This window comes from Photinus pyralis, unplaced genomic scaffold, assembly GCF_008802855.1.
Source record: "Photinus pyralis isolate 1611_PpyrPB1 unplaced genomic scaffold, Ppyr1.3 Ppyr1.4_LG6, whole genome shotgun sequence".
NCBI lineage: Eukaryota > Metazoa > Arthropoda > Insecta > Coleoptera > Lampyridae > Photinus > Photinus pyralis.
Window position 1 is genome coordinate 816,955 of NW_022170663.1, and position 25,607 is coordinate 842,561.

General features: G+C 36.0%; 1 protein-coding gene across 3 annotated transcripts in view; it reads right to left on the reverse strand.

Annotated features, from left to right (window-relative positions):
• LOC116173224 (aryl hydrocarbon receptor nuclear translocator-like protein 1) overlaps positions 1 to 25,607 on the reverse strand; it is a 50,685-nt gene that overhangs the window by 7,233 nt on the left and 17,845 nt on the right. Inside the window, exons 1-2 of one of the 3 annotated variants that reach the window (XM_031490569.1) lie at positions 8,965 to 8,969; positions 4,612 to 4,613 (exon numbers count right to left, since the gene is read on the reverse strand). Coding sequence is in view for 2 of the 3 variants with exons in the window: in XM_031490567.1 (XP_031346427.1) it covers positions 17,492 to 17,580 (89 nt within the window). In the remaining variant the exon portion in view is untranslated. Of the gene's footprint in view, positions 1 to 4,611; positions 4,614 to 8,964; positions 8,970 to 17,491; positions 17,744 to 17,775; positions 17,868 to 25,607 lie in introns of those variants that run through there. The other 2 variants (XM_031490568.1, XM_031490567.1) reach the window with 2 other exon arrangements.

Here is a 25,607-nt window from a genome sequence, read left to right on the forward strand (position 1 = left end):
CCCATCTCATAAATTCATTAGCTGAACATCCATTAATAGTAATGCTTTTCACACATTTAATAGCATACCATTATATGTTTTAAACTCATATTGACCCCTCGCGTTTTGTTGAATTCGACTTGCACTTTAGCGTTAAAATTATTTGTACTTCCTCTGAAAGGCCTAGTAATATAAAATTTTAAAAATCAGCCGGTACGATGATTAGGAATTCAACATCAATCAATTCCGTGGAATAGTTATTTACATAAAAGTCAGGAAAATTACACATTACTGCCGAGTAAATATTGAAATTAATTGACGAGTTAAGTAATGTCATTTTACTGACGAGTTCTGTATTGAATTTTACCCGAAATCGTATTTTAATATAACATTTCAATTTGTATATAAAACTTTTGATTAATGTCAATCTGTCAGTGACGACAGGAGTCATTATAGACATTAGAAATGTCACAAATGCGGCCGATAAAGTGACGATGCGGCCGGTAAAGTGACAGGTGCGTCCAGTAAAGTGACAAGCGGCAAGAAACGTAGTCTGCTCTGCCTCTGTCATGGAAACTCAAATTTCCTGACAGAAAGTAGGCATGAAAATGAAGGTTTCAGGACGATTTTGGGTAAAAGTAATTTTTATGTAAATCAATGGCGTCTGGCAGTGAGACCTGCCGTTATAATTAAAACGCACTACAGGCTGACTCAATGGACTTTGGAGAGGAATTCAATTTTTTCAAAAACAAATTGACTCATTTTTTTTATAAGGCGATGCCAAACAACGCGTGGTTAATAAACCTTCAAAGGTGTAAATATTTTTGTTTTCGATGATACTTGCACAAGGTTTCCTATCGACGTTATTGCATCAGTCCACCCAAGCAAGTTACAACTTTTAAATCGATTTGCCATTTAACATAGTCAGGTAGATGTCGAAATCGGTCGTGTGCTATACTCATTAGTGCAATACCATTTTGAAAAAATTATGATGAAAGAAACAACTAATCTCCCTAATTATTTACGCGTACAGTACAATGTGGAAAGTAAACAACACAATTTAAGATAATTTTAGGTGTGACAAATCTATTTATCTCGTTTAATGTCCCCTTCTCTCTATCCTTCCGATTTACAATTTATGTTCCATTTTATGACGACGCGTAGCTAATGCTAATTGCCGCTGCAATATGCATAAACTACGTTATCATCATTCAAGCATGTAATAAAGAATTCAAATTAAATAACACATGAAATGACGCGTAAAATTCAAGGCTATGGACCAGTAGCGCTACCTAGATTAGGCGCTATTAATAAAATAGCGTTACTACTATCGCCTCGAAAAAAACAAACTAAGCCACTGAAAGTCTCGCTAGTTGTGGCCTTGTCGTCCCATTTCCGCATTTTATTCAATTTGTATAGTAATAGCCTAATAGTAAATAGTAACTTGGTGCCATAACCTCAATTGGCCCGTGCAAGTCAAAATTGTACCTATGCGCTATAAATATATACGTGCATGCTCCAAACCGGGATGATATGAAAATAACAGCCGCCAAGTTGGTGTTTATTATGATTTTCACATCCTCGCTCTACACAAAATGCTATTTCCCACGCCCAGAGAATTTACGTTTCTTTTTCCATTTTTATGTTAACCGATTGAAAGTTTAAGGGGAACCGAGTTCCGTTATCCTTGAAATACCGGTTCCTGGCGTGCAGTTGGATCTAAGACATTTAAAAGGCGGAAGAAATCTCAAGTCAAGAACGTAACGCGTTTTGCACCTGTTTTTATTAGTGCCCAACAGTTCTTTGCACCTGTAACACAACCAAAACGGAGAGATCCAATGGCAAAAACCATATTTCGGCCATGCATCGGTCAGTTTTGGTAAATGCAGTTACCGATCCTTCATATAGGTATTTTAGTTAGCAACCGAACAACAGTTTCCTCTTAGATAACCTGCGAATAAACAGAAAATTACATGAAATCTCCTCTCCGTCTAATTTAATTCTCGAAATGGTAGGACTGGCTGAGTAATAATTTTTTTTAGGAGATCGTTAGAGGAATGTTATCTACCTATCGAAGATTTGCAATAATCTGGTTAGACCAAGTTTACATTTCTGTGACAGAAAAGAACATCAATTCTGCTAAGTTCGTGACCATGGCCAATCGACGTGCGCCTGAAAGAGTTACACTACACAAATATGAAAGAGTCCAGGAGAAGAAGCAGTGTTCCAGCTTCGAGATGGCACCTATATCAAGAAATAATGTTTTTTTGATTTTTTTACTGTTAAAAAGTATAAGTGTTGTTTATTGTGGTTTATCAGTGCGTTTTTGTTTTACTTTTGCAAGTTGTTGGATGATTAAGTACGCATCAACATTACATTTGCTATTAAACCAATAAGTTGATTGTATTTATTTATATCATTAATTGTTCAGTATAATAGAACGGTTGTATGCCTTTGTTTGTTGACATACGAAATCCTATCACACAATATATGAAAATAATCCGCCAGCTCTCATAATCCCTGAATCGGCGCCTCACCTTGCCAAATCGCTAAAGCTTGTACCCATTCCCTTAATTTTGATGAAACTCAAAATTTATGTGGGGATTACTATAAGTACGTAGAACATTCACATTTCTGAATCCTTGTGTGTGATGTTGGCGAATTAAACTTTCAGCAAGAATTGCTTCTCCAATTGAATTTGTTAAATAAAAACATTCCAATTAATTTCTAATACTTTTTGATGTGAGATAATTTTTAGTTGACAAATTGCTCATATAAAATAACCCCAGACAAACTCCGAAATTCAGGGTCAAACCATTTTATCTACAGACAAATCTCCGATGATTAATTACCTATATGTTATAAACACTTCGAAAGTAAGTAGGCACACAAATATTGTAAATCACTTGATTTTGATAATGACTTAGTACATTCACACCTCGATTTTCCAACTGTACCAGTAGCGTAGAATCCTTTTTTAGATTTTGATATCTTTCGTTTGGGTCCGATCAAATTTGGAGAAATTATTTATTAAATGGGCCTAGGTTCAAAATTATGGTTCAAAAGTTTGGCCAAATTCTTTCTCTTGAAAGTTCATGGATATTTTTGCTAACCTGTTTTAAACATGATAGGACTTTTTTTGTAATGTAGGTAATTTTTGATTTTCTCCTCGACTTTCCCGACGGTTCTTGAAATGGCGTTTCAAAATTTTTCAAAGTGAGCGTATATGGGATGAAAATAACAATGCTAAGTCCAAAACAACTCCCACATTCACTTTATATGGGGCAACAAGGTTCTTGATAAGATTAAAAATATCCTACGATACTTCTTCAAGGTTTCTCTAATTATAAGTAGATACTGTTTTGATAACGATGGAACTTACCCTATACCTTTCGAAAGGTCGCAATGAAACAAATAAGAAAAATAAACCAACCTGAAACAATACCCAATCATTAGCATTTCAGACATTTTGCATTTAAAAATAACAACATAATATATTCTATCAAAATGACATTGGACCGCGATTAAAGTTTATGATCAATTTGTGATACATTTATTAATCTATATAACTCACGGCGGCGGGGAATATATTTTGTTCATAAATTAACGTTATGTAAGCGCTTATTTAAATGAATTATCAGGCAAACAAGTACGTAATTTCATTTACATATTTCCAAAAGAAAAAAAACAACCATATTTCACCGGAAAATCCGAAAATACTTCTTGCAGTTGAAGAGGAAAAGTATACGTTTTCACAGAGCTTTCACCGAGCTTTTCGCGACAGTATGCGCTTGATTCGCCTGCAGTTGTGGTGCAGTTTCAATCAGTCATCATTGAAATGAATGTCAGATTAAAGTTTGTTACAACTTGAAGTGCACCCGTTAAACTTCACACTCCCATGCAAGAATGCGTTTACACGATGTACACGTGGAGATGCATTTCCTGGCATCAGGCAACAAAATCCCTCGCAAAATCCTATATTACAAAGTAACAGTCATTCCGAAAGTGCACTATCTGAAAAGCGATACAATGCAATGTTCCAAAACTAAACCGCGATCTCGTGTTTTTAGGATGTTTTCGTTCAGGCCCACTCTGCGCGGACATTTCAACTTTACGCCATATTTCATTCAATAATAGTCAGACTGGGAAAGCAACAAATTAACGATACAAATACTAAAATTTGTTAGTAGAGTAGATTGTATGCAATCCAAAAGTCGTAATTAACGTGCTAAACTTGCCAAAAATTCTACGACACATCACAATCGTAGACTTAGATGTTTTCCTGGCAAATCGCCTGGTTTTCGGAAACGGTGTGGGTAAAATAATAAAATAGTCACTATCAAGGTAGGTTTCATACTTATTCACATAAATGTTCCAAATATTAGGCAAAATCCTTGATGATGTTTACTAAAAAATATGTAAAAATACTAGAATATTTTTCAGACTATAAATTAGTGTAAAAAAAGGTTAAATTATAACTGTACCTACTAGTCGTCAATAAACAAATGGAACGATTGACCCACTTGGAAAGATTTCAGATCATTTTTTCTTGTTTTTTTTAACGAATTTAGCAGTGTGCTTTTATGGCGCAATAAAGAAATTTTATCAATGATTTGTTTGGATTTAAAACACGCCTTGTACGTGGAAATTGCTGCTACTGTAAATTAAATTTACGATAATGGGAGATAAGTGCGCTTGTTGTGGTAATGGGATAATTAAAAAATGGCAAACCAACCGAAAGAAAAGGCAAAGTACTTTGACAAAAAAATTCTGTTTTCATTACACGATGTCAGAGAACAAAATGAAGAAAGAGAGCACTACATTATCCATCGATAAAATCTACCTGTAAATTACGTAATATTTTAGTTTTCTTTATTGTGATAAGTCGGTGCCATTGCCACGGCCATTTCAAAAACAATTTGGCAAGGTTTGTGCAAAGTTCGTGTGAATTAAGAATGAGAAAGATGTTCTCCATTTCCTCGATTAGGCTCAAATTAATGCCTAAAACAAGAAAGCAGGTCTTCGTTAACACGAAAAAGGTTTTGAGGATTTATTTGGAATATTAACAGAGGCTTCAGAACTCCATATATAGAGAAAGATATCTACTAGCGCTAGTTTTGAAAAAGAGAACGAGAACTGAATGCGTATCAATTGTCAGTAGACGAATTATTGGTTTTATGAAGTTAATCAATAGATTCGATAGTCGGCACCGTTAATTATTAATTAAAGCTACTACTAACGCTGAATAAGTAATAATTACTTTGCTTTACAATGCTACTAATGACAAATGGGCTCAACAGTAGATTTGGAAATTTTATGTGTGACCTATTCACCAACGGAAATATGCAAACCACAAGATAGAAAACATACATAGTTACAATGCTTTGAAACAAATGTACCTTAAATTTAGAAAATTTTGAAGAATTTAAGGAAAGTATCCGCTATTTTTTTTCGACGGAAATACCCAGATCTGTGAAGAAAAGAAGAAGAAGATATTAGCAAGTAATTTGGACGTTGCGGCGTACAAGATGATCTACATGAGAGGGAAACAGCTAGGGTAATATGATTAAACAAAAGGCAAAACTGAAAAATACGGAGCAAATTATAAAAGAAATCGTTCTACTGTCTATACATCGTGCGAAATATATTACGCACCCTAGCTATCTTCTGGACTCGTGAAAACCTGCCGTCAAGAATATTAAAAATATTCTTAAGAATCTCCTTCATAATATAGCTCCCGTCGAAACCGTGTTCGAAAATCTAGGAAAGGAAGTCGACAGGCCTTACGTAAAATGCCCTCATATTTTCGAAAAATGTTTATGTTTTTAGAATTTGGCCATATCGCTTTGTGCAATAGCCTAAGTTCTCCCAGTATACGAAATAAGTAATACATTTCCTTAGTGTTGTTTAGAAGCTTCTGGAGTTGTGTAAAATAACCCACCATTTCTGTAGGAATAAGAATTTACATTATCTACCTTATATTTTCTTAAAGTTCATTTATATTTTCAATTTTTTTTAATTTTGTCAACATCTCCTTACATATCTTGAAAATTGTCTCATGTACTTCATATTACCCCAAAGGAGCGAGTGAGTCCGATCACCCTTCTAGGATAGGCAATGGAATTCGAGGGTGGTCCAACCTCAATACCTCTGCCATTCAATAACCCCTTATTTTTCAGGCGCAAGGATGTCAGAGTGACCTGCTCTTCCACGTGAAGGCAGACCCAGAAAGGCCTCCATGACGGCTATGGGAGTATGATTTCAGGAATAAAGCAATTACCTCTAAGAAATATGCTATTTCTAACGCGAGTATATTGAGCCAAAGATAGTCGTACCCATAAAGAATTCAGGGAATAATCGACGCCAAACATTGTGAGATCTGAAATACTAGACGGGTTTGGGCATCCGGAAAATACAGTAAAACCAAACCAAACACGTTTTCCATTGCAAATTGGTTCTTTTGACGTATTTTTTCCTTAAGCTTGCGCTTGAACCCAAGAAAAAGGAAACTTGAAACTTGCCATCATTTTGAAATTAAATTTGGGAATTAATGTCGGAGAAAAGAAGCTGTTGTCAAGTAAGAAATCCATTCCGATGGAAAAGCGTGGCAGTACGCTTTAATGGGTAATAATCCGAACGTGGGTTAACGGGACTTCGCGTTTTAGTCTCCCAAAGGATCGAGCAATTACTTTGCGAGCAAGCTTTCGATAAAATACATTGGCTAATTAAAGAAAATAATCCAGTTGAAATAAATAACAACGTTTATCAATCTTGGTTTACCTTTTTCTGGCCTTGATTATAAAATGCGAAAACAATTTATTCCGATAAAAGAAAACCCATCTCGCGAATGCGTAGTACTTCTCACCGCCTATCAATATCGACTACATTTCCATCTCCTAGGTAATATCCCTGAACTGGTTAAGAAAAATGTTTGTGATTCAATTACGAAATTATGATTCCAACCCCCCAGTTTTTTAAGGCCACTCGGATGGTATAAAATAATGCGATGTCGAAATAGCACGAGGAGCGAGAGGAAATCGGCGTACTTACTTGTTTTAAATGTAGTTGTTTTGTAATGAGACGCTTTTGCGCCAAATGAAAATAAACCGATCGCAAACTGTGATTGGACGAAAGGCAGGGACGCTTTTTCCACATGTTGTAACCAAGGTAACCGTACGACGCCAAAGTCCACCGATAGAAATGGAGACGGGACTTCATTACAAAAGTAATCGATTGGTGCATACTCATGTATATAACATTGAGGTAGGATAATTGAGAGGAGGTTCACTTCGCAATTAGCATTCTCTAACATTGTTCGCATTTCATCTGAATTCCAGTACCTACTTGTTGATTGTGGCACTTTTCACGTGCAGGCAACCTACAAATGATGCTCTTTGAATTGGGATTCCCATAGGCTGCAAACATTCCCATATCGTTTCGAAAACCTTATAGTGACGCGATGAAAATTGCTTTGATTAAATATGCCATCATGTTGAAAATTATTCCGTATCAATTTGGAGGTCTCATTAATTTCCAATAATGAGTATTTGTTACTTATTGATCAATATATCCCCCCTCATTTTCTATTGCATTTGAATAACGTGCATCACAACAAATACACAACTACACAATTCTACTGTTTAATCTCTAACACTTCCTCGTTCGATTAAACCAATCTAAAGTGCACGTAAAAAACGCGCAAATGTCAATCCAACATTCGAAACTTTTGTCGGTCCCATTTTGATCTATAATTTTGATTATTGTTGGTCTTCACCACAGTCAAGCATATTATAGATTGGATTCCCTAGGCCAACGAGTACCTAAAAAACCTGCTTTGATTTATCTGTTGTAGAAATCCCTCTCATTTTCAAAAAGATTGCGAACTTTTCGATGATTTGAGATCTCACACCATGACACCACTAGGAATTTGTAAAATTCAATCAATTCAATGTGTATGTGGCACTTTGAACAAAGGAGTACATACATCTTCGTCGTCGGGTTTTTAACTCGATTTTCAAATAAATTTCAAGTGAAACGATGTGGAATTAATAATATAACTATACTTAAACATCAGTTCTGCTTTCAGCATTACTTCGCAAAAAATAGGTTTAAAGCACGTCAAAATTAAAAAAAAACTTTATGTCCTAGTTCTTTAGGTAACCTGAAATTACTAACTAAAGTCATTAAAATAGTATTAGGTATATGTAATATATATAATATATATTTTATATATTTTAAACCTGTGTTGAATCGGATTGCAGTGCTAATTGGGGAAAGCTCTGTACTAACCGATGAATTTATAGAGATGCGAAAGGGAAATTTCACTTTAAAATTGTTTCTTTATTGTAATTCCTCCTTAATATGGCTTCCTTCGAGTTTTGATATCTCCATTAGTTCTACAACTATTTCGAGTTCTACCATCAGCGTTCTAAGACTACCATAATACCTATACCTATAAGTATATTAGTAGTACATTCACTACCTACTCTCAAATTGTATGTGATTTACAATATTGACTTTAGAAACGTTTGTGTGCTCGAAAGGTTCCAAAATGTGCGTTCTTTTTAAATTTTTTTGTTCGCACAGCGGTAGGTACAACTATGTTTGTTCCGAGAAAATGAATGGAAAAAAAATGTGAACTTTAGGACTTTTGGAGGCGAAGCTATCCTAAGCGACGCATTGGCGAATCCTCGCCACGTTTATATAACACGCTTGGGGATGGCGCTCAGATGTCGACGACCCCACATCATGTAGCCCCGTCCATTGTTTAAATACTTTTAAACAATGCCCCGTCCCTAAAATTGTTAATCCACGGCCTCGATAGATACATGTACACTACTCATCTTTCTGTAAGTGCTGCATGCCATTTGCTGCCGGCCAGCCTGCCAAAGTAAGATTAAAATCTACCTTTTTACAAATCAATTTGCAAAAATTCTAAAAAGGCGAAATACTGTTAGCACAACAAACAGGGCAGGATTGCGGGACCGGTGTATCCATAAACTGAAAAAAGCGAGAGGCAAACGTCAACAAAGTGAACGTAAACTGATCAAACTCAGACAAGCTGCTGTGCTATGATTATATACGATAAAACACCGTATTCACTCACTTACATACACAAGCAACGACTCAAAAGAATTTATAGCATTCCACTAATAAAATTTGCATACCTAGTGTTAAGGTTGAGAGCAACAGCCATAAAATATGCACAAATATGCTAATTAATGAGACACAATTTTGGTAAAAACGGATTACATACGATAATCCAACCTATGTTAGCCTCCGAAAAGGATCGCCAAAGCGAATTCATCTCTACTCACATCCTGTCTCTCAATATTAAAAATTTAGTTCTATTAGAAACTGCGCCAACAATAATTGCAGGATACATTTATGGCAAAATTTTTCCATTTATATGATCATTCTTAGTACCTATCTAAAAATAGTAAGTTCGTTTGTCGGTCGACTAGTTATTGCGAATAAAAAATGTACTAATCGATGGTTTAGCTGGCCCAGATTAACCAAAAGGAGCCTATAAGTGAGACAAAATCTAGTATCACAATGGGTTAAAAATTACGTATTTGACTAAAGCAGCTATGAAGAACAAGACACTATAGCGGGAATGGAAAAAGGAAAAATTGGAGTAAAACTGACACCGATCGAAAACTGCCAATATACAATGTGTATCAGCCAAATGGAATAAACTTGGCACTCAATAATTTTAGTTGCGCATGTGTGAACAGAATTTTTTATATGGGATGTTATGTAACAGTTGCTCAATGAAATAATAATTGAATAAAACTGACACCTAGCTTTATTTTTCACATGTTTTGGGGGAAAGGTGGCCAGTACATCAATTTTAAAAAAACGCGTAATTTGTATGGTTCTAAATAAAAGTTAGGGGTGTATTGTTAAGCCCGATCCTCACACCTCGTACAGAATTAGAAAATTAACTCTAGTAATGGCTACAGTATATGTAATTTTTTGCGAACCACTACGTTATACGTACAATGTTAAAAAAACAATGATTTGCAGTTCATTCACTTATTTTAAACAATAAATCTGCATACATTTTCCGCCAACAAGTGCATCATGCCACCAAGTCCAGGCCAGTGGCTCACGTCACAAATAAAGGAGGCGGAGGATATCATAACGAGGCTTGACCATTCGTAAACACGTCACGTCGGCGTGTCCGTGTTGTTAATTTGCTATCTTCAGTATTGTCATGGATCATTGGCAATCATTGAGTGCATTGTATTAAAATTAAAATTAACACACATAATAATGTGATCGAAGTAGCTGATTAGTTGTCAAACACTCACGGAGGAATATTGTGCTAGTTTGCAACTGCGCGTCCAATTGACGCATTATCATGCTTAAGTGATACCGATAACTTACTATCATCACTCGTAAAAAACAAAAAAAATCCTGAGTATCGATAATTTTGTTTCATTATGCCAGTACATGTTCATTAAAAGTTAATTTCAAGGTAAACTTCAAGCATTTTGTATAATCAAGAACACAGACCACAGGTCATGGTTTTTATTTTTGTAACACGCCTCTGATGGCGTAAGAACTAAATTCTGAGTGAAACAAACGAACACTCATTCGGTAATGGTGTTTAATCGACAGACAGTATTATTTGAGACACAGAGAGCACTTCCTGTTTTTGTCCCCAAACGTCATAAAATATGCAAAGGATCACATTAATGCAGTTTTTGTTGGCAATTTTGATCATCGAGTGCTAACTTTTCACTTGCTCTAATTGGGTATAGGCAGCGACAGCTGGAACAACTTGGCATTTTTTTTTTCACTGACCTTGCGACTGAGGGACTTCGTAAACCTTCCATCAAGCATGAAATACCACATTTGGAAAGTGCAGAAGATTACTGCAATGTGAGAGCGTTTCCTTAAAAATTGCGTATTTTGAAAATACACCACTAAGTACCAAAGATATAAAAATGTACTAAACTTACAATTTTCGTAGAGAAGACTGCAAGAGAAAATTTTCTTAAAAATGAAGGATGAGATACCTAGCTTATGGACGGTTTCAAAAACATGGTGTCGTAGTGAAAGTGGTAGGTAAGGCTTAGCCGGTCCATTTCATTCTACGTAGTGTGCCTCATGATCGTCTATGTTGAGGTGGTGATTGCCTATCATGCGAGGTAACTGCTCGTTCGTTGACTGCGCTTCGTTCATGACTCGGGAACTGAAAGAAGTGGGCATGGAAATTGTCTCCACACGAGAGAGAGCATCTGTCACAACGTTTTGTTCTCCAAGCGTAAATTTAAAGCGAGTGTCGAACTGAGTGATGTACTCGAGCTGCCTGATTTGACGAGGCGAAGCTTTATTGGATGATGATCAGTATACATAGTAAAAGGCCGACCTTCCAAGATTCGCTAGAAGGAGCGAAAACGGCTAATAACTCGCGGTGGTAGGCGGAGTACCGTTGTTCGGTCTTGGAGAGAAATTCAAGTGGCAACCGAGAACCACAATGTTATTGCTGATCGAATACTGCACCGATAGCAGTGTTACAAGCGCCAGTGCTTGAAGTTCTGAAAGAAGAGGATGAAAGAGCGAAACCCCTTCTCGCAGCGAAAGTGACTTCAGAAAATCCAACTTGGTAGAAGCTTATTGAAATTTCACAGATGGTTCTGATGAGGGAGAAAAGATCAAGATGTCATCTTGGTAAGCACTGGGAAGGTGGTGGTTTATAGTCCGCTGTAGAGATTGAGTGGCGTAGCGGAGGCCTAGGGATATCCCAACGAATTTGAAAAGGAAAAAGGCGTGCTAACGGCCGTTTTACAAACATCGTCAGAAGCGACTGGAGTCTGGAAGAAGAATCGTTGCTGATCGATGACACTGAACAAGTACGGACGGTGCGTGTGGCGAGTTGGCGAATTTACTTTAGATATTGATCACGGGACCCACCATTACTCCTTCCCAACCCCTAATAATATTCATTATTTTTGCATTATATAAGATTTATAGACGACCACTGTTACCAATTTTCCAAAAAAAATAGTACCTTAAAAGAATTTGGTCAACAACACTTGTATAGGTATATGCAAAATTACACTTTTAAACTATTACACCTACTCTTAGTTTTTCGCCAACCAAACTGTTCTGTATTAAACTGCATGCGAAACATAATTCTTGTACAGTTTAAGAGACAAATTATTATTATCCTAGGAGAACAAGTGCCAACATTTTAGATTAATTTTACGGATTCTTCATTTCTATGGTTGATGGAGAAAAGACACATTTGGTTCAGGCTCGGAGCTGGTGTACTTGCTTCTTGCTGACAAAAACTGTTGCGAATCTAAGATCAGACATTTTTAAATCCTTATTTTGCTTCTGCGTTACCAATAATTTTAATGGATCTTTCGTAATAGAAAAACGATTATATTTTACCCGCAAGTGCCGGAAGTTATCTTATCACGTAATTAAAAGATTTAATCTTTCATGTCATTGCAATTCAATTAAAGTAATAGGTACTTGACCATAAGTAAGTCAACGCAGATCTTCTTTGGTTATGGATAATCCAAACTGATTCAGCTAAGGCAAAAACGAGGGCAAAAACCATGTTGAAAATGTCAAGGCATCCGGGAAAAATCAATATCTAACATTTTCGACCACGAAACTACAAACTTGGCAAGCGGTTTTTGGAATTGAGCTGTATAACCAAGAGTGAAAAAACTATTCGTGTATGCTATAGATGTTTCGTTGTAGATAGATTACGGTGGGTAGTAAAAACCTACACGCCCACCTCATAATTATTGAACCTATCAACAGTTTTATTGTCTTTTATTATGGAAATGCAGTTAAAAAGCAGCAGCTGTGCGTGTAATTTGAGTCGAAGGCGAGACACCTGTAATGCACTTTTATTGTCGAGGCGTAACGTTTGTGTGTCAATGTGCATTTTATGGCAGGTACAATGAACTATGGGGTGTATCGATCCAGATGATCATTGTTTGCAAGCGATTAGGTATTTGTCACGCTCACTTTAACGACCAATAACAAGTTTTATGTTGAGAATGTCAGGGACATGTCCTTTTATAAGTTGCCTAACTATTGACGTACGTAATTTTGATGGTCGTCTTCAACACTATCTTGAGATTTTCCAAAATGAAACGAAATTTGTGAGACGAGGGCAGATTCTGAATATCTTGATCAATTTTTGGCAAGAAACCGAAATTATGTTGTTTTTGAAGGCAGTCAACGAAATCACACCACCGAAATCACTGACGCAAGACGTAATCCGAAATCTTATGCGTAATGCAAATTTTGAAATTATTGCAGCCGCAGAAATTGAGGGTGTTGGAAATCGCAGTCCATGTAAATTACCTTATTTATAAGTAACTTAAAAATACTTGCCATCATTTATTATTTATTCTTATAAAAAATACCTACTCAAGGAATTATCTTTTTGCTCCTATAAATTATGTGAGAAACTCCTCAATTTTTCGGTACCAAGGCGGTAGTTGGGCGCATTCCACTATAAATTAACTTATACCTAAGCTTAAATTATAATTTGCTTACTATGATAATTATAATTAAATAACTCCATTTGATTTTTAGAATAAAATCATACATGTATGTCTATTTTTTTGACACAACGTTTTCAGGTTATAGTCGTTGCAATGTAAGAGAAACGGAACGTACCTATAGGCTTACCGCCGGTATTATAAGGTATACTTAACTATGCTGTCCACTAACAATGTTGTTAAGGCATGTGATTGGATGTTTTTTCAAAGAATAACATCATTCCTTGCAAAAAGATTACAACCCTTAACAACATTTTTAGCTGACAACATAGTCGAGTGTGATTTATATAATACCGCCCGTCAATTTACCACACTTCCGCTAGTGGAGGCTTGCGGAGTTTTCGTAGGAAAATCACAATCGCGGGCTTTTATTGAACAAGGCAGGTCCGTGTGCGGTAAATTCGCCCCGTTAAATTCTCCCCCAGGAAGATAGTTTCGCCTCCGCAAGTGGGGACTGCTTCAGGTGACGCATAATCTGGGGCAACCTTGCAGGGCAAACTTACAGGGTCGGGTTTCCAAACCCAATCACATATAAAAGTTGCCGAAAATGCATGCTATATTTCCTATATGCACTCTTACTCAATTAGGAATCACGAAAATTGCAAATTGTTGCGAGTTGCGACAATCGTTACGGTATAGATATTAACCGATATGTAACCCTAAACCGTTATTAAATTTGACGGCGCACTCAGCTGTATTGAGCAACTATATAGCGAAGATGCGTTTTTTTTCCTTGGATGGAATTTGTCTGGGGCGAGTGTTCTTAAGGGTAAACTCTGGCAGTTAGAAGTGCATCTCATTATAAGACTCACTCAACAATTTGACATAGGCTACACATTAACAGTTGTGTCAAATACCGGGTTACCGGCGAGAGATGATTCCAGCGGTGGTGAATTCTCCACGTGCGAATACTTACTTCTGGGAGTGAATCTTTAGTCGAATATTCCCGGCGAGAAATTTCTTTGGGGAAATCTTCCGGGGTATGTTTTCCGGGAACGAATCTTCCGGAGGCGAATTGTCCGGAGCGAATTAATTTACCGTAGGTTGAGTTTTCTTGAGAGCACAAACATTTAAATTCAAGAAAATTCGGAAAAGCAATGAAAAATTACGAAATTTCATAGAAATTCAAATATAAGAGAAAAATTGAGAGAGAAATTAAATGAAAAAGTGCATAGAAAAATTCGAAGTTCAGAAACCCAGAATTATCATCAAGTTACGCAGACATAATAGCAAATCTGAAGTCTGTGATTACAGCAATAGCTTAGTGATTATTATTAATTGCATAAACGTTTTAGTAATGAAGTCGCGATGGAACGATATTAAAATCCAAAATACAAATTTGAAAGTGCACTCTTGGCCTCTTGCTCACAAGCGGCTTAGCGAATTTTTTTTTAATATTTTACTGCGAAGCCATTACTCAAGAGGGTATCTACAGTCTTTTGATTTCCGTGGCAGCCCGTGGATAATCATCAGGCCTCGATTCAGACGAATATCATAGATTTTTGTGGAGGTTTCCGAACTACATTGACCCAAGGCTTTACCAACCTTCCATCAGCGACTCTTCCAGGAATATAATGTCTTTTATACAATACTCCATACCCAGGGCACCTTTTTGCCTTGGTACATTTTAATTGTATCGCATTAATTGTATACAACGAGGTATACAAATTGAAGAATATCGTGATGTAGTGTTGTGAGTGGAGACCAGTCCGTCCTTTATCAAGTAGCATTTAAAGTTCGAAAAATTAAAAAGAAAAGCTAAACATCGTTGGGTGGTTATTTGGACAAATAAATCTTTGCACTTTTTTTTATTTGTTTCAGTATCAAGTATCAAATAACTGGCTATCAACGGGAAGTCCGATGTCTGCAAAACGTTGGGGCATGGTTTTTGAACATGGATAACGGATGTGAGACAATTCGAAAAACATTTCCAACTGCAATGATGGCCAAATGCGCCACTATGGATAAGAATCTTTGTAAAAATTTTACCGCAGAATGACAAAACCTGCAAGATATCGCCTGACTGTGCTTGAAACGTCTGTATAAAATCGCAAAAGCAAGGAGGTAAATACCTAGGTATGATGGATTGCTTAAATAAGTATTTTTGTACTTTCAACTTTTCGAAATGTTTGTAATATTATATCCTCTCTAAAATTAAATATTTGTGTCTCCTGCTATTTATAGAATAAAGAAGCAAAAAACAGTAAAAAAACAATCTTCGAGAAAAATGAATCTGTCCACCCTGAAATAATTTTTTCTTCCAGAAATCTGGACTGCGGTACTAAGGGTTCTTGGGCCAAATCCGAGGTAGGGCAGGGATATTAGTAAGTGCATAGTGCGAGGTATAGTGGGTTGGGTTGGTAGAGCATATTTACAAGGAAATCGGGTTTGGCCGAGTATTTCCAACAGGGATTCAGAATTTTTTCCCTGTTCAAAGCCTCGCACACATCAAATTCTGAACAGTTGAGGAAAGACTATTTCAGAGATAATCGTAATGATTTGTGGGATATGTGACTAGATATTATGTTATTTGTATTAATCAACCCCCTCGGAAACGAATCATAGACAGAATGCCGAGTTGGGTTTCACGGCTGAAAGGATAGCAACAGGCGCCTTGTTTATTCTTACATAGATGTTGGAGAAACGTGACTGTGGGCTTGCACCAGGGTCCGGTGATGGATGTGTTGACAGAGGATGTCAAGGAATTGTCTTCACGGGAAGGCTTGTTCACTGACGTCATTCCTTCAGGCGGAATGTCTGGCAAAGGTTTAAGAAATACTGGAGCGTTGGACGAGGGTTTTAAAGTTAGTAGAAGGAAGAGCGAATACCTCTAAAGTAACAATGAATAAGTTATACGAGGATGTAGGACTGCAAATATCTTGGATCGTACGTCAAAGCAAATGGAAATCTTGATAGGGAGGTCAACCACATGACACAGGGGGGTGGAGGAAGACCATCGGAGCCTCATGCAATAAGCGCAGAGAAAGAAGAACAAAGAAGATTCAAAAAAAGAAATTGGATGTCGCGAAGATGAGGATCTGCAGATAGGGGGCAAACGGCCCAGTGAAAATCATAGAAAAAGGTGGATAGACTGCAAAAGCATTAAGGACAGCCTGCTCCACCCGACGTTCAGGAGAACTTGCCGTGAAGACATCGAAAGGAGACCTCATTTCAGTACTTGTTCCCCATTTGGTGCGAGGCTCGGTGCCTGGGGTTTTTCTGGATACGGTAGATCAAGCCAAAGCATAGTACCACACTTGAGGCCAATTTCCCAGATGCGAAAACGAACTATTGCGTAATTGTGAAAACATGCGATTTGGGTAGTACTTTCTTCCGAAAAGACTTCTCCAAGTCTAACAAATTTACCTTCACTTGGTGGAGAAAATGCGCGATCATAATTCTTGGAGTTTGGTAAAATCGTGCAAAATATTGGAGGGGTTCGGAGGTAATGTGGTAGGTAAAGGTGCAAGGATGTCCATACAAAAATTGGGATGCGTGAACACCTGGACAATGCAAAAAATCCCTGGTTTTCAACCAAGTGACATGTTAAGTGGGTTGTTTTGGTTTATTATTGGTAAGTACATTTTGTTTAAATAAATTTTAATTGATATCAAAGTTCACCGCTTACATCACGAACGAGATAAACAAGCTGCTTGCTTACTTATCCCAAACTCTTATCATTGGAAAGTAATAAATCACGAAGAGGTACAAGTTTGACCTAGTTTGTGAACAGCGAAAAGTATCACAAACATCAACAAGTTGCGAATTTTCGGCGTTTCTCCTGGCCAAAAGCGATTGGAAACTTCGTACGACGATGTTTATGTTTGAGTCGCGAAATAGCTTTTGTGGCAACGAGCGAAGGCCACATGATAAATATACGCGTTTTAGAAGCGCTTCTCAAACATTTACTTTTTCGCACAACTTGGGGCTGTTTGCGCTCAGTTTTTCCAAAGCGACATGAAAGCACTAACCTAGCCGGTGTATCCATGACGAAATTGTAAGTCGAACCCGACTGTAACGGATACCAAGATGACGACGTCATACTGTAGTTGTTACACATGACACTAATAATAAAATTCAAACTTCTAACACTAACATTTTAAAACTACGAGTAAAAACACCAATAAAAGTCAACACTATGGAAAATAAATGAGCGGGTAGTTCGCAAATCTCGTTAAAAGCGCGCGCGGATAACTCAACGGCCGAGACGAAACTGCGCAACAGCACAGTCCGTCCTCAGTCGCCGAGGACTCACCTTGGCAACAAGGGGCCTTCCGGGGACACGCACGCCTCTGGAGCAGAGTCTTCCTCCGTCTCGCAGTCACCGCTATCCATGCTCATCTTCACCTGCAAACAAAAGAAGCGCTTATTATTACCTCTCAAAGCACCTGACATTTTAATTAAAACACGGCCGCATACGACAACGCGAGTCCTATTGGAAAGGTCAGAAATTGAGTATACAGACGGAATCGCGGTGGGGAATGTGATCGTAGACTTGACCTCATTTTTGTTATTAGAACAAACATTAATTTAGATGCTTAACAATTTTACGCGTTAACACGCAATGATAACTACGCGCGTCTTTTTAAATCGAAATCGGAGCGAAATAGCGCCGCCATTTCGTTTCCCGTGCCCAACCCCCATTTCATTCACGAATCTAGTTAGAAACCACGCGGCAGTCTTTAGTTTATTTCATTTTCGTGAATAAACAACCAGAGGCTAGACGCCTACGTGCCACAAGTCCTGGATGCCTCAAAGAACAAGGTTCAGTCGGATAGGTCAGTAGTGCGCAACAGTTAGGTATAACTAAAAAGATTATTATTAGACCCAAAACATTGACGTTATAAAAATTGTGGAAGTAAACATTGTTTATGGACACAAAATCTGGACATAGAATTCTTGTGCTCAAATCAACATTTAAAATTTCTTTTTGCACGCCTATTCTGTGTATTTCCATTGGGTGTAACCTTTATTCGTCTCCAAATTCAAACCACCATTTTGATAGTTCATTAAGCAGCGAATTTTCGAATTTTTGCTTAATAAAGTTCGACGTTGTGCGTTTCCGGAATAAAAGACAAAATGTACCACACACACGGGACGGACTTCATATTTTCGGAAACTTAGCACCCCCACCATCGAATTTTAGTAGATGTAGTGTGGTATTCATTTCTCCGCCCATTTGCGAGAATTTATTTTACAAACTAGGAGGTGCTGGCTTAACATTAGGCTCAAACTCCCACAAATGGGCTAAATGTGTTTAGACATGAGATAATCCAATCACGATTGTATAGAATTTTTTGCTAACTAATTGATAATAACAAGCTACACGTTCGAATTAATTGCTGTAAAAAATTGCGTGTTAATTTACAAAAGCTAACTGCCTTAAATAAATTTATTGTCGCTATAGTTTCAATGCTAAACCACCATCTATATTAATTGGTTACTAAATTGCAAGTTTGAAATTAATTGTTGCATTTATAACTTGTTAATTAAATTGAAACTGTGTAGCATTACCAGGTACTCGCATGGGTAAAGTGCCATAATAAATTCAATGCCGCTATAGTTTTAATGCTAAACTACTGCTTGTATTAATTGCTCACTCAAAAAAATTTTCTCTAAATGTTTGATTTTGAGCCAAAATTTTAAAGTTCTTCTGTCAAGAGATAATTAAGAAACAGATTTTCAACTTCCAAAATATGAGTTTAGTTAAGAAGTAATTCTTTATTTGAAACAATTTTGTGTTTAATGGAAGATTACCATCTAATCTTTCTTCAAAATATCTCTCTTGCCTGTAGTCATGATGTTTCTAAAATTAAGAACTCAAGATATACCTACTACACACACTTTTTCTTCAGATCAAGAATGTTGTATGTGCATTTAACTCGATTCTAACAATAAGGCATTACACTTTGTTCCTAATTTCCTAATTTGGCGATTAATGCGAGGGCGAGTGAGAGGGATGGCAATGAATACTGAAAATTATAAAAACAAAAAGAGATTTAGGTATTATATATTTATACGACACGAGAACAATATTTTACGTATAGGTTTAGCCTTAAAAACAGTTTTACCATTCTGCTGCAAATAAGCAGCTAACTTCCTTTAAACCTAGAACTTTAAAGGAATTCGTCTTAACGCCTATACCTCGTAACTCCGAATATGTGTAAGTCACTAGTTTCTTTACGACTTTTACCTTTACGACCTATTCCCCGTTTCGCAGAAGTGCGACCACCAACACCGTGGTATAGAAAGAGCGTTCAGTTCGACCTACGTATACGGAAGAATTATAAACACCTGAGCAATAGAGTGAATAAAATGTTTAGTCCTCGGAGATGAAATCTTTACGCAGGAGATCGACGTATGTATAGGTGTGTGTAGTTTGGGGCTGAAGGTTTGAGGGTCGTTTGGGAACCGAGGTCGTGTTGGAGAGAAGTTTTACAAAGGGCACAAGTCTGTTGAAAAAGAATCTAAAGCAGGATAACTTGTATGTCGCCCATTTGAGAAGAAAAAACAATGAATTTTGGAAAACGGTTATTAATTTATAATTAAGCATGCAAAAAAGTGCTACCTTTTTATGTGTTAACTTATTCAAACATATAGAAAGTAAATTGCGGTCCATTATCACTAACCACCAATGATGGTATACCAAAAATGCGATTTTTTAAGTACTATATTTGTAGGGTTACTTTGAAAATATAACAATCCACAAAAGCAGGAGCGTCGCGAGGTGAAACGAAAGGGGTAAAATCCCCGAAGTTAGCGTCGCCGGCTAATTGAATCACTCCAATGTGCTTATATTAAGTGGTACCCAAACTGACGGACAAAATAATAATCCCGAATAATCCTTAGATTCTTCTATGTTATCGAAAATTATAGTTTCAAGACAAGCAGGACGTGACAGCAAATACTATTTCGATCATTTAATTCTTAAAATGACATACCAAACTTTTATATTCATATCGCCGGTATATAAATATGAGGTTTCTCCCAAGAATTTAGTGCAACTTTCACAGAAAAATTAATCATATTTTCTGGGGCTGAATGTTAGACCCTAATTATAAGATTAATTAAAAAAACATCATTTATCTATTTACCTATACATCCAACTGACTGGTGTTTCTATGTGGAAAAACTATGAATAGGTATTCCAGTTAAGTATCACTAAACAATTCCACAAATTTCTTCTTTGAAATTCGTCTTCGTCGGATTTCATTGCTAAATAGTTTGAAATTGCTCCTTTTTAAAGTTAGGTATAGTATGTTCTTTGCTAGCTACATTTGCTCAGTTTCACAAACGATTACCCAATTAACTTGATTCATGATTAAAAGTATGGAATGGGAAAGAACTTATATAGGTAATACAATCAAAGGTGGCTAATATTACTTAAATATATAGAAATATATACCTACAATATATCAAAAAATCACTTTACTTCGAAAGGCGAGGGTTTCCAAACATACTTGCTACGAGTGTCCTGCTGCGTTTATTGGTCAATTTCAATTTCAACACCCGATACTCGGAAGACAACCAACATTCATTAAAGTAATTTAACAATCTCGCTCAAAAGTGCCAACCACAAGTTAATTCCGCGGTCCGCCTACTCGCTCCCCAAAAATTACACGAGGAAAATTACAAAGAAAATCCTTAAGTTTTCCTTTCCTGTCAACTGTATTTCCTTTTCCAGTAGGTATTTCCAAAATAACCATCTATACATATTTGTTTGAACCTTTTTATAATCTATTCATAGGCCTCTTTTCCAAGTTACACTTTTCACTTGCCCAAACTACGCTATAATGTCAATCTAATAAACAATAAATTAGAATAGCTACTTAGGGGTGTGATCCACGATACAGTTTTGTATCATATCCTTTAAATATAAATGGTAAACTGTGTATGCAGCTAATCATCTAAAAACGCATCGTACAAAATCTTCATTCGAGAGACAAAGCGACTATATTAACATTTGATAAGATAGGAAATCTTCTGTAGATACTTGTATTGCGTTTCTCTAGATTAAGGTACGTTTCTAAATTCATACATAAATTTTATTTTGGAACTGCGATTTATGGTTAACGTGAATTGTTAGATTTTGCACGGACTACATTTATTATGAACTGAACTATTTGATGACGTGCATCAACTCGCTCAGAGGAGAAAGAGAAGCAGTGTGGATTTTTAATTGGGAACAGTTCTCCTACCAGTGTAGGACCATACCCAAGTCGATCAAAATGAACCTCAAAACCCACTGTTTACAATGATTTATTTATTATTCTGGGGCCATGAACTTTTTACTTCCGGTACGGCACATTTCGAGACTCCACATTTTCATACATTAAAATTCCCTCAATTTAATTTGCTAATTTTTAAATCAAAGTCGATTGACTGGCATCGATTCATAAGCGATTAAGATTGGTGAGCGAGACGGTTCCTATTACAAAATGGAAAAATATTAAACTGTCATGAAGTCGTGATTTTATTAAATTGAATTTCAATGTAACAACTATATCGTATCGTAATGAACAATTGAAGGGAAGTTCAAGGAAATTGGATACATGTTTTTATACTTTAGGCGGAAATGGTTCCCAATTTAATTACGAGGTCAATTAATCTGCTGTGCAATTCAGTACTTCTGGAGTAAAGAAACATGTAAAGAACAAGAAACCACAAAAGCTATTAATTACTAACTTTTTAATCTGTTTTCTTGCTACCTAATTAAATTCACGAATAAAGGTAAAACCAATGTATATCGCAATTATATTATTATTTGCATGTTTGGGTATAGGCTATAGTCGGTTTATACTCTTTTCTTTGGCAAAATTGTCTTTTTATTTAAAATTGCCAAAGCAAATATGTAACCCACTCCCTATACCGCAAATGTATGTATATATGACAAAATAATCTTGCCTTTTTAATTGCTTTGGTAACGAAGTAATCATAAGGGAAATGGCTTTTTATTAATTTATGCAAAATTTGTTTTAGGATTTTACCTTCGGTTTTTTTTTTTTTTTTTTTTTTTTTTTTTTGAGTTGGATCCATCGTTCCTCGAAATGGGGGTTGAAATACTATATGGGGAAGGTTTAGAGATTTTTGATAACATAATATTTTACCTTCGGATTATTTATTGTTGAGACTGGAATGTTATATCGCGATTTTTTATATTTTAATATAATGATTTTGTTCCCTTCGATTTTGAATAGGTAGGTATATAGGTACACCTCGAGGTACACAATGTGTAGGAAGGTGTGATTCTTGAGGATAAAGCGCTACCCAAAACTACAATTTAATGGATTTTACACACATTTTTGATAAATCGTTTGAAAAAGAGCAAGAAAGAGCAAGGTCGATGTACGTTAATTAAACAGATTAAAAAAAAGGCGGAATATTGCTTAGTCTAAGATACGAATTCGGATAATTAAATTAATATATGCGAGCACGTTCTATAAACAGAATACACATCTATAAGCCTTCCCCATAGTTATATTGCAAAGCGTGTTTCGGTAATTATGCCATCGCCACGCAGATCTAAAATTATTTATTTATTTATTTAATTTGTGTGCATCAACTACTAGTGACCATTGGCACCTTTACAAGTAGTTTAGTATATTTATTCACAATGCATTAAGACCTATTACTTAATGCTAATAAAGCACTACATATTAACATTTTTCACTTAATTCTAATAACATTTGGTATAGTGACTTTTATATACAATTTAAAAGGTTGATTTCTTTTAGAAAGATTAGTACTTTGTTGATACTTTTTGGTAATGCAGTCTTTTTTAAGGTCAATTCCGATCTGATATTTCCACCTGTTTTCCATATGTGGTCGGCATTCTGAGAGGATGTGTTTAACAGTCAAAATAGTCAGATCAGTGGTCAATATTTCAAGCAGAATTGTAGATGGCTTGGTGATTATTTTAAATTTTAAGACAGAAAAGTTAAATCCTGCTGTTCTGGATTTCAGTTATTTTGGAGTAACTTGCAGGACGTTGTGGTTACTCTGCATGCCGCCCGTACAATAGATTATTAAATCGTCAGCGTAGATAGCACTTTTACTGGTAATTGAAAGGATCACGATGAGTAATTAATTGCAAGGTTAAACAGAGTGGTACGGACAATTAAATTAATAACATTTCATTATAATTAAATTTAGTAAACTTTTTCTCAAGTACTAGAAAGAGTATTCAATATGTTATTACATTGTCGACTCTGAATTGGTAGCAATCTATGACCACTAAAAATCACACATCTTCCAAAAATATGAAATTTTGCTTAAAATACTTTTAATTATCTCAAATAATAAGTATAACTAGATTTTTCAATTTGAACTGGGGGTTTTGAGAAAAGAAATTTGATAAAAGATGGTATTCTATTTAAAAATAAAATTGTTTCCCTCTTATACCTACAGTTCACGTCGAGCTTAATGCCAAATCCGAAAGTGGGTTATGTTTTTGTGTGAAAATTTGACACAGAATTAGTTATTAAATAGAAAATTATGAATGGCCAAAGCCGAGTAAAAATGGAAACAAATTTAAAAATCAAGCTTAAATTTTTGGTTTTTTTTAAAATTTTTCCACTACTATTAAAGATGATGACCCCAATATTGGTTCGCACCTCATTTGTGTGAAATGTATCAAGGTAATTAATTAATATCCTAAACTTCACATGCGACTTTGAGAAACAAAGGCAGTGTTAAGAGTATAACAGAGTTAGTAAGTTTTAACTTATCTATGTTGTGTAACGCGAGTCTAATGTTTTTTTATGTATGACGCGTCCTATGTACCGTCGTATGCCAAAGGGAAAGAATTAAATTGAAATTGAAATTGAATTGAAATTTGCGTTCAGGCAATGCACGGGTTTATCAGAGAAAATGACCCATTACAATATTGCAATGATGCTATTACTATACTTAAGTTTTGCCCCCTCCCCCTCTCGTCACACTAAATGGGCTGTTAAATGTTTTTAAATTTTAATTACAGTTGCATGCACAGTTAATCATCGTCGTCTGCGGTTCCCACACTCATCTGAACAATATGAAAACAGGAGTTGAGAAGAAACTTGATGGGTCTCATCACCAATTCAGGAAAAAAGTCACCTAAACATCGATTTGATGTTAATAAATAAGAACAATTACATAACTATTGAAATTCTATTACGCGATAACCTCAACCTTAACGGTTAGTAATGCTGAATATTCAAAATAGTACTTAATGTACACAAATTATGTGGATAAATGCGATTATACGCACCTTCTTTTAATTAATTTAATGGCCTTCCAGCTCTAACAAGCGATTATGAATTTTTTGAACTCTCAGTAGTTCTACTGGCAGGTTAAGATAAATGCATTCCTATGCATATCTTTACCACTTCCCATATTTATGTGCAAATCAACCGGTTGAATGAGGCCCATATTCAAAATGGTGAAAAATATGCGAAATGTATATGTGCCAAACGATCTGGTAACTTACTTCTAATTAATTCACTATATAGAGACCTTAAATTATTAACGCGGTCAGACCGTTATAATTACATATGAAACTTGTGTATAGATTCTAAAACTTCAACCATCCATCAGAACTAGGTCCACAATTAATATCGAAGGGATAAACCATTGCTGTACAATTTAGCTCAATTTACATGATATTTTTAAAGGTAAGGTAAATGTGATCTCATTCTGATTAAATTAAAATCTTGATCCTATTCGTACTATGAATATTTTCGATCAGAATTTAAAAATTATTTCATGTTTGTATTCTCGTTAAGGCATAAAATGTCCATAAGGGCTATTAAAATCGAAAAAATAAATTTGAAAGTGCACTCTCTGCCTCTTGCTCACAAGCGGCTTAACGAATTTTTTTAATTTGTATCAAACGGCCTGACTGTCAAAAGCCACCGATGAAATCCTTTATACAGGTGAAGCAATTCTACTTCATGAGTTGGTACAAAAATGCATTGTTTCAATATCGGTTTCACTCGATTGTCTCATATATAGTATCCTAGTCCGGGAAGACCTCGGGGAACACTACAGGAGGCACCAAATTTTTTAATTTCAGAGAAGAGCAAAACGCATAGTGGAGCTCGGGAAGAA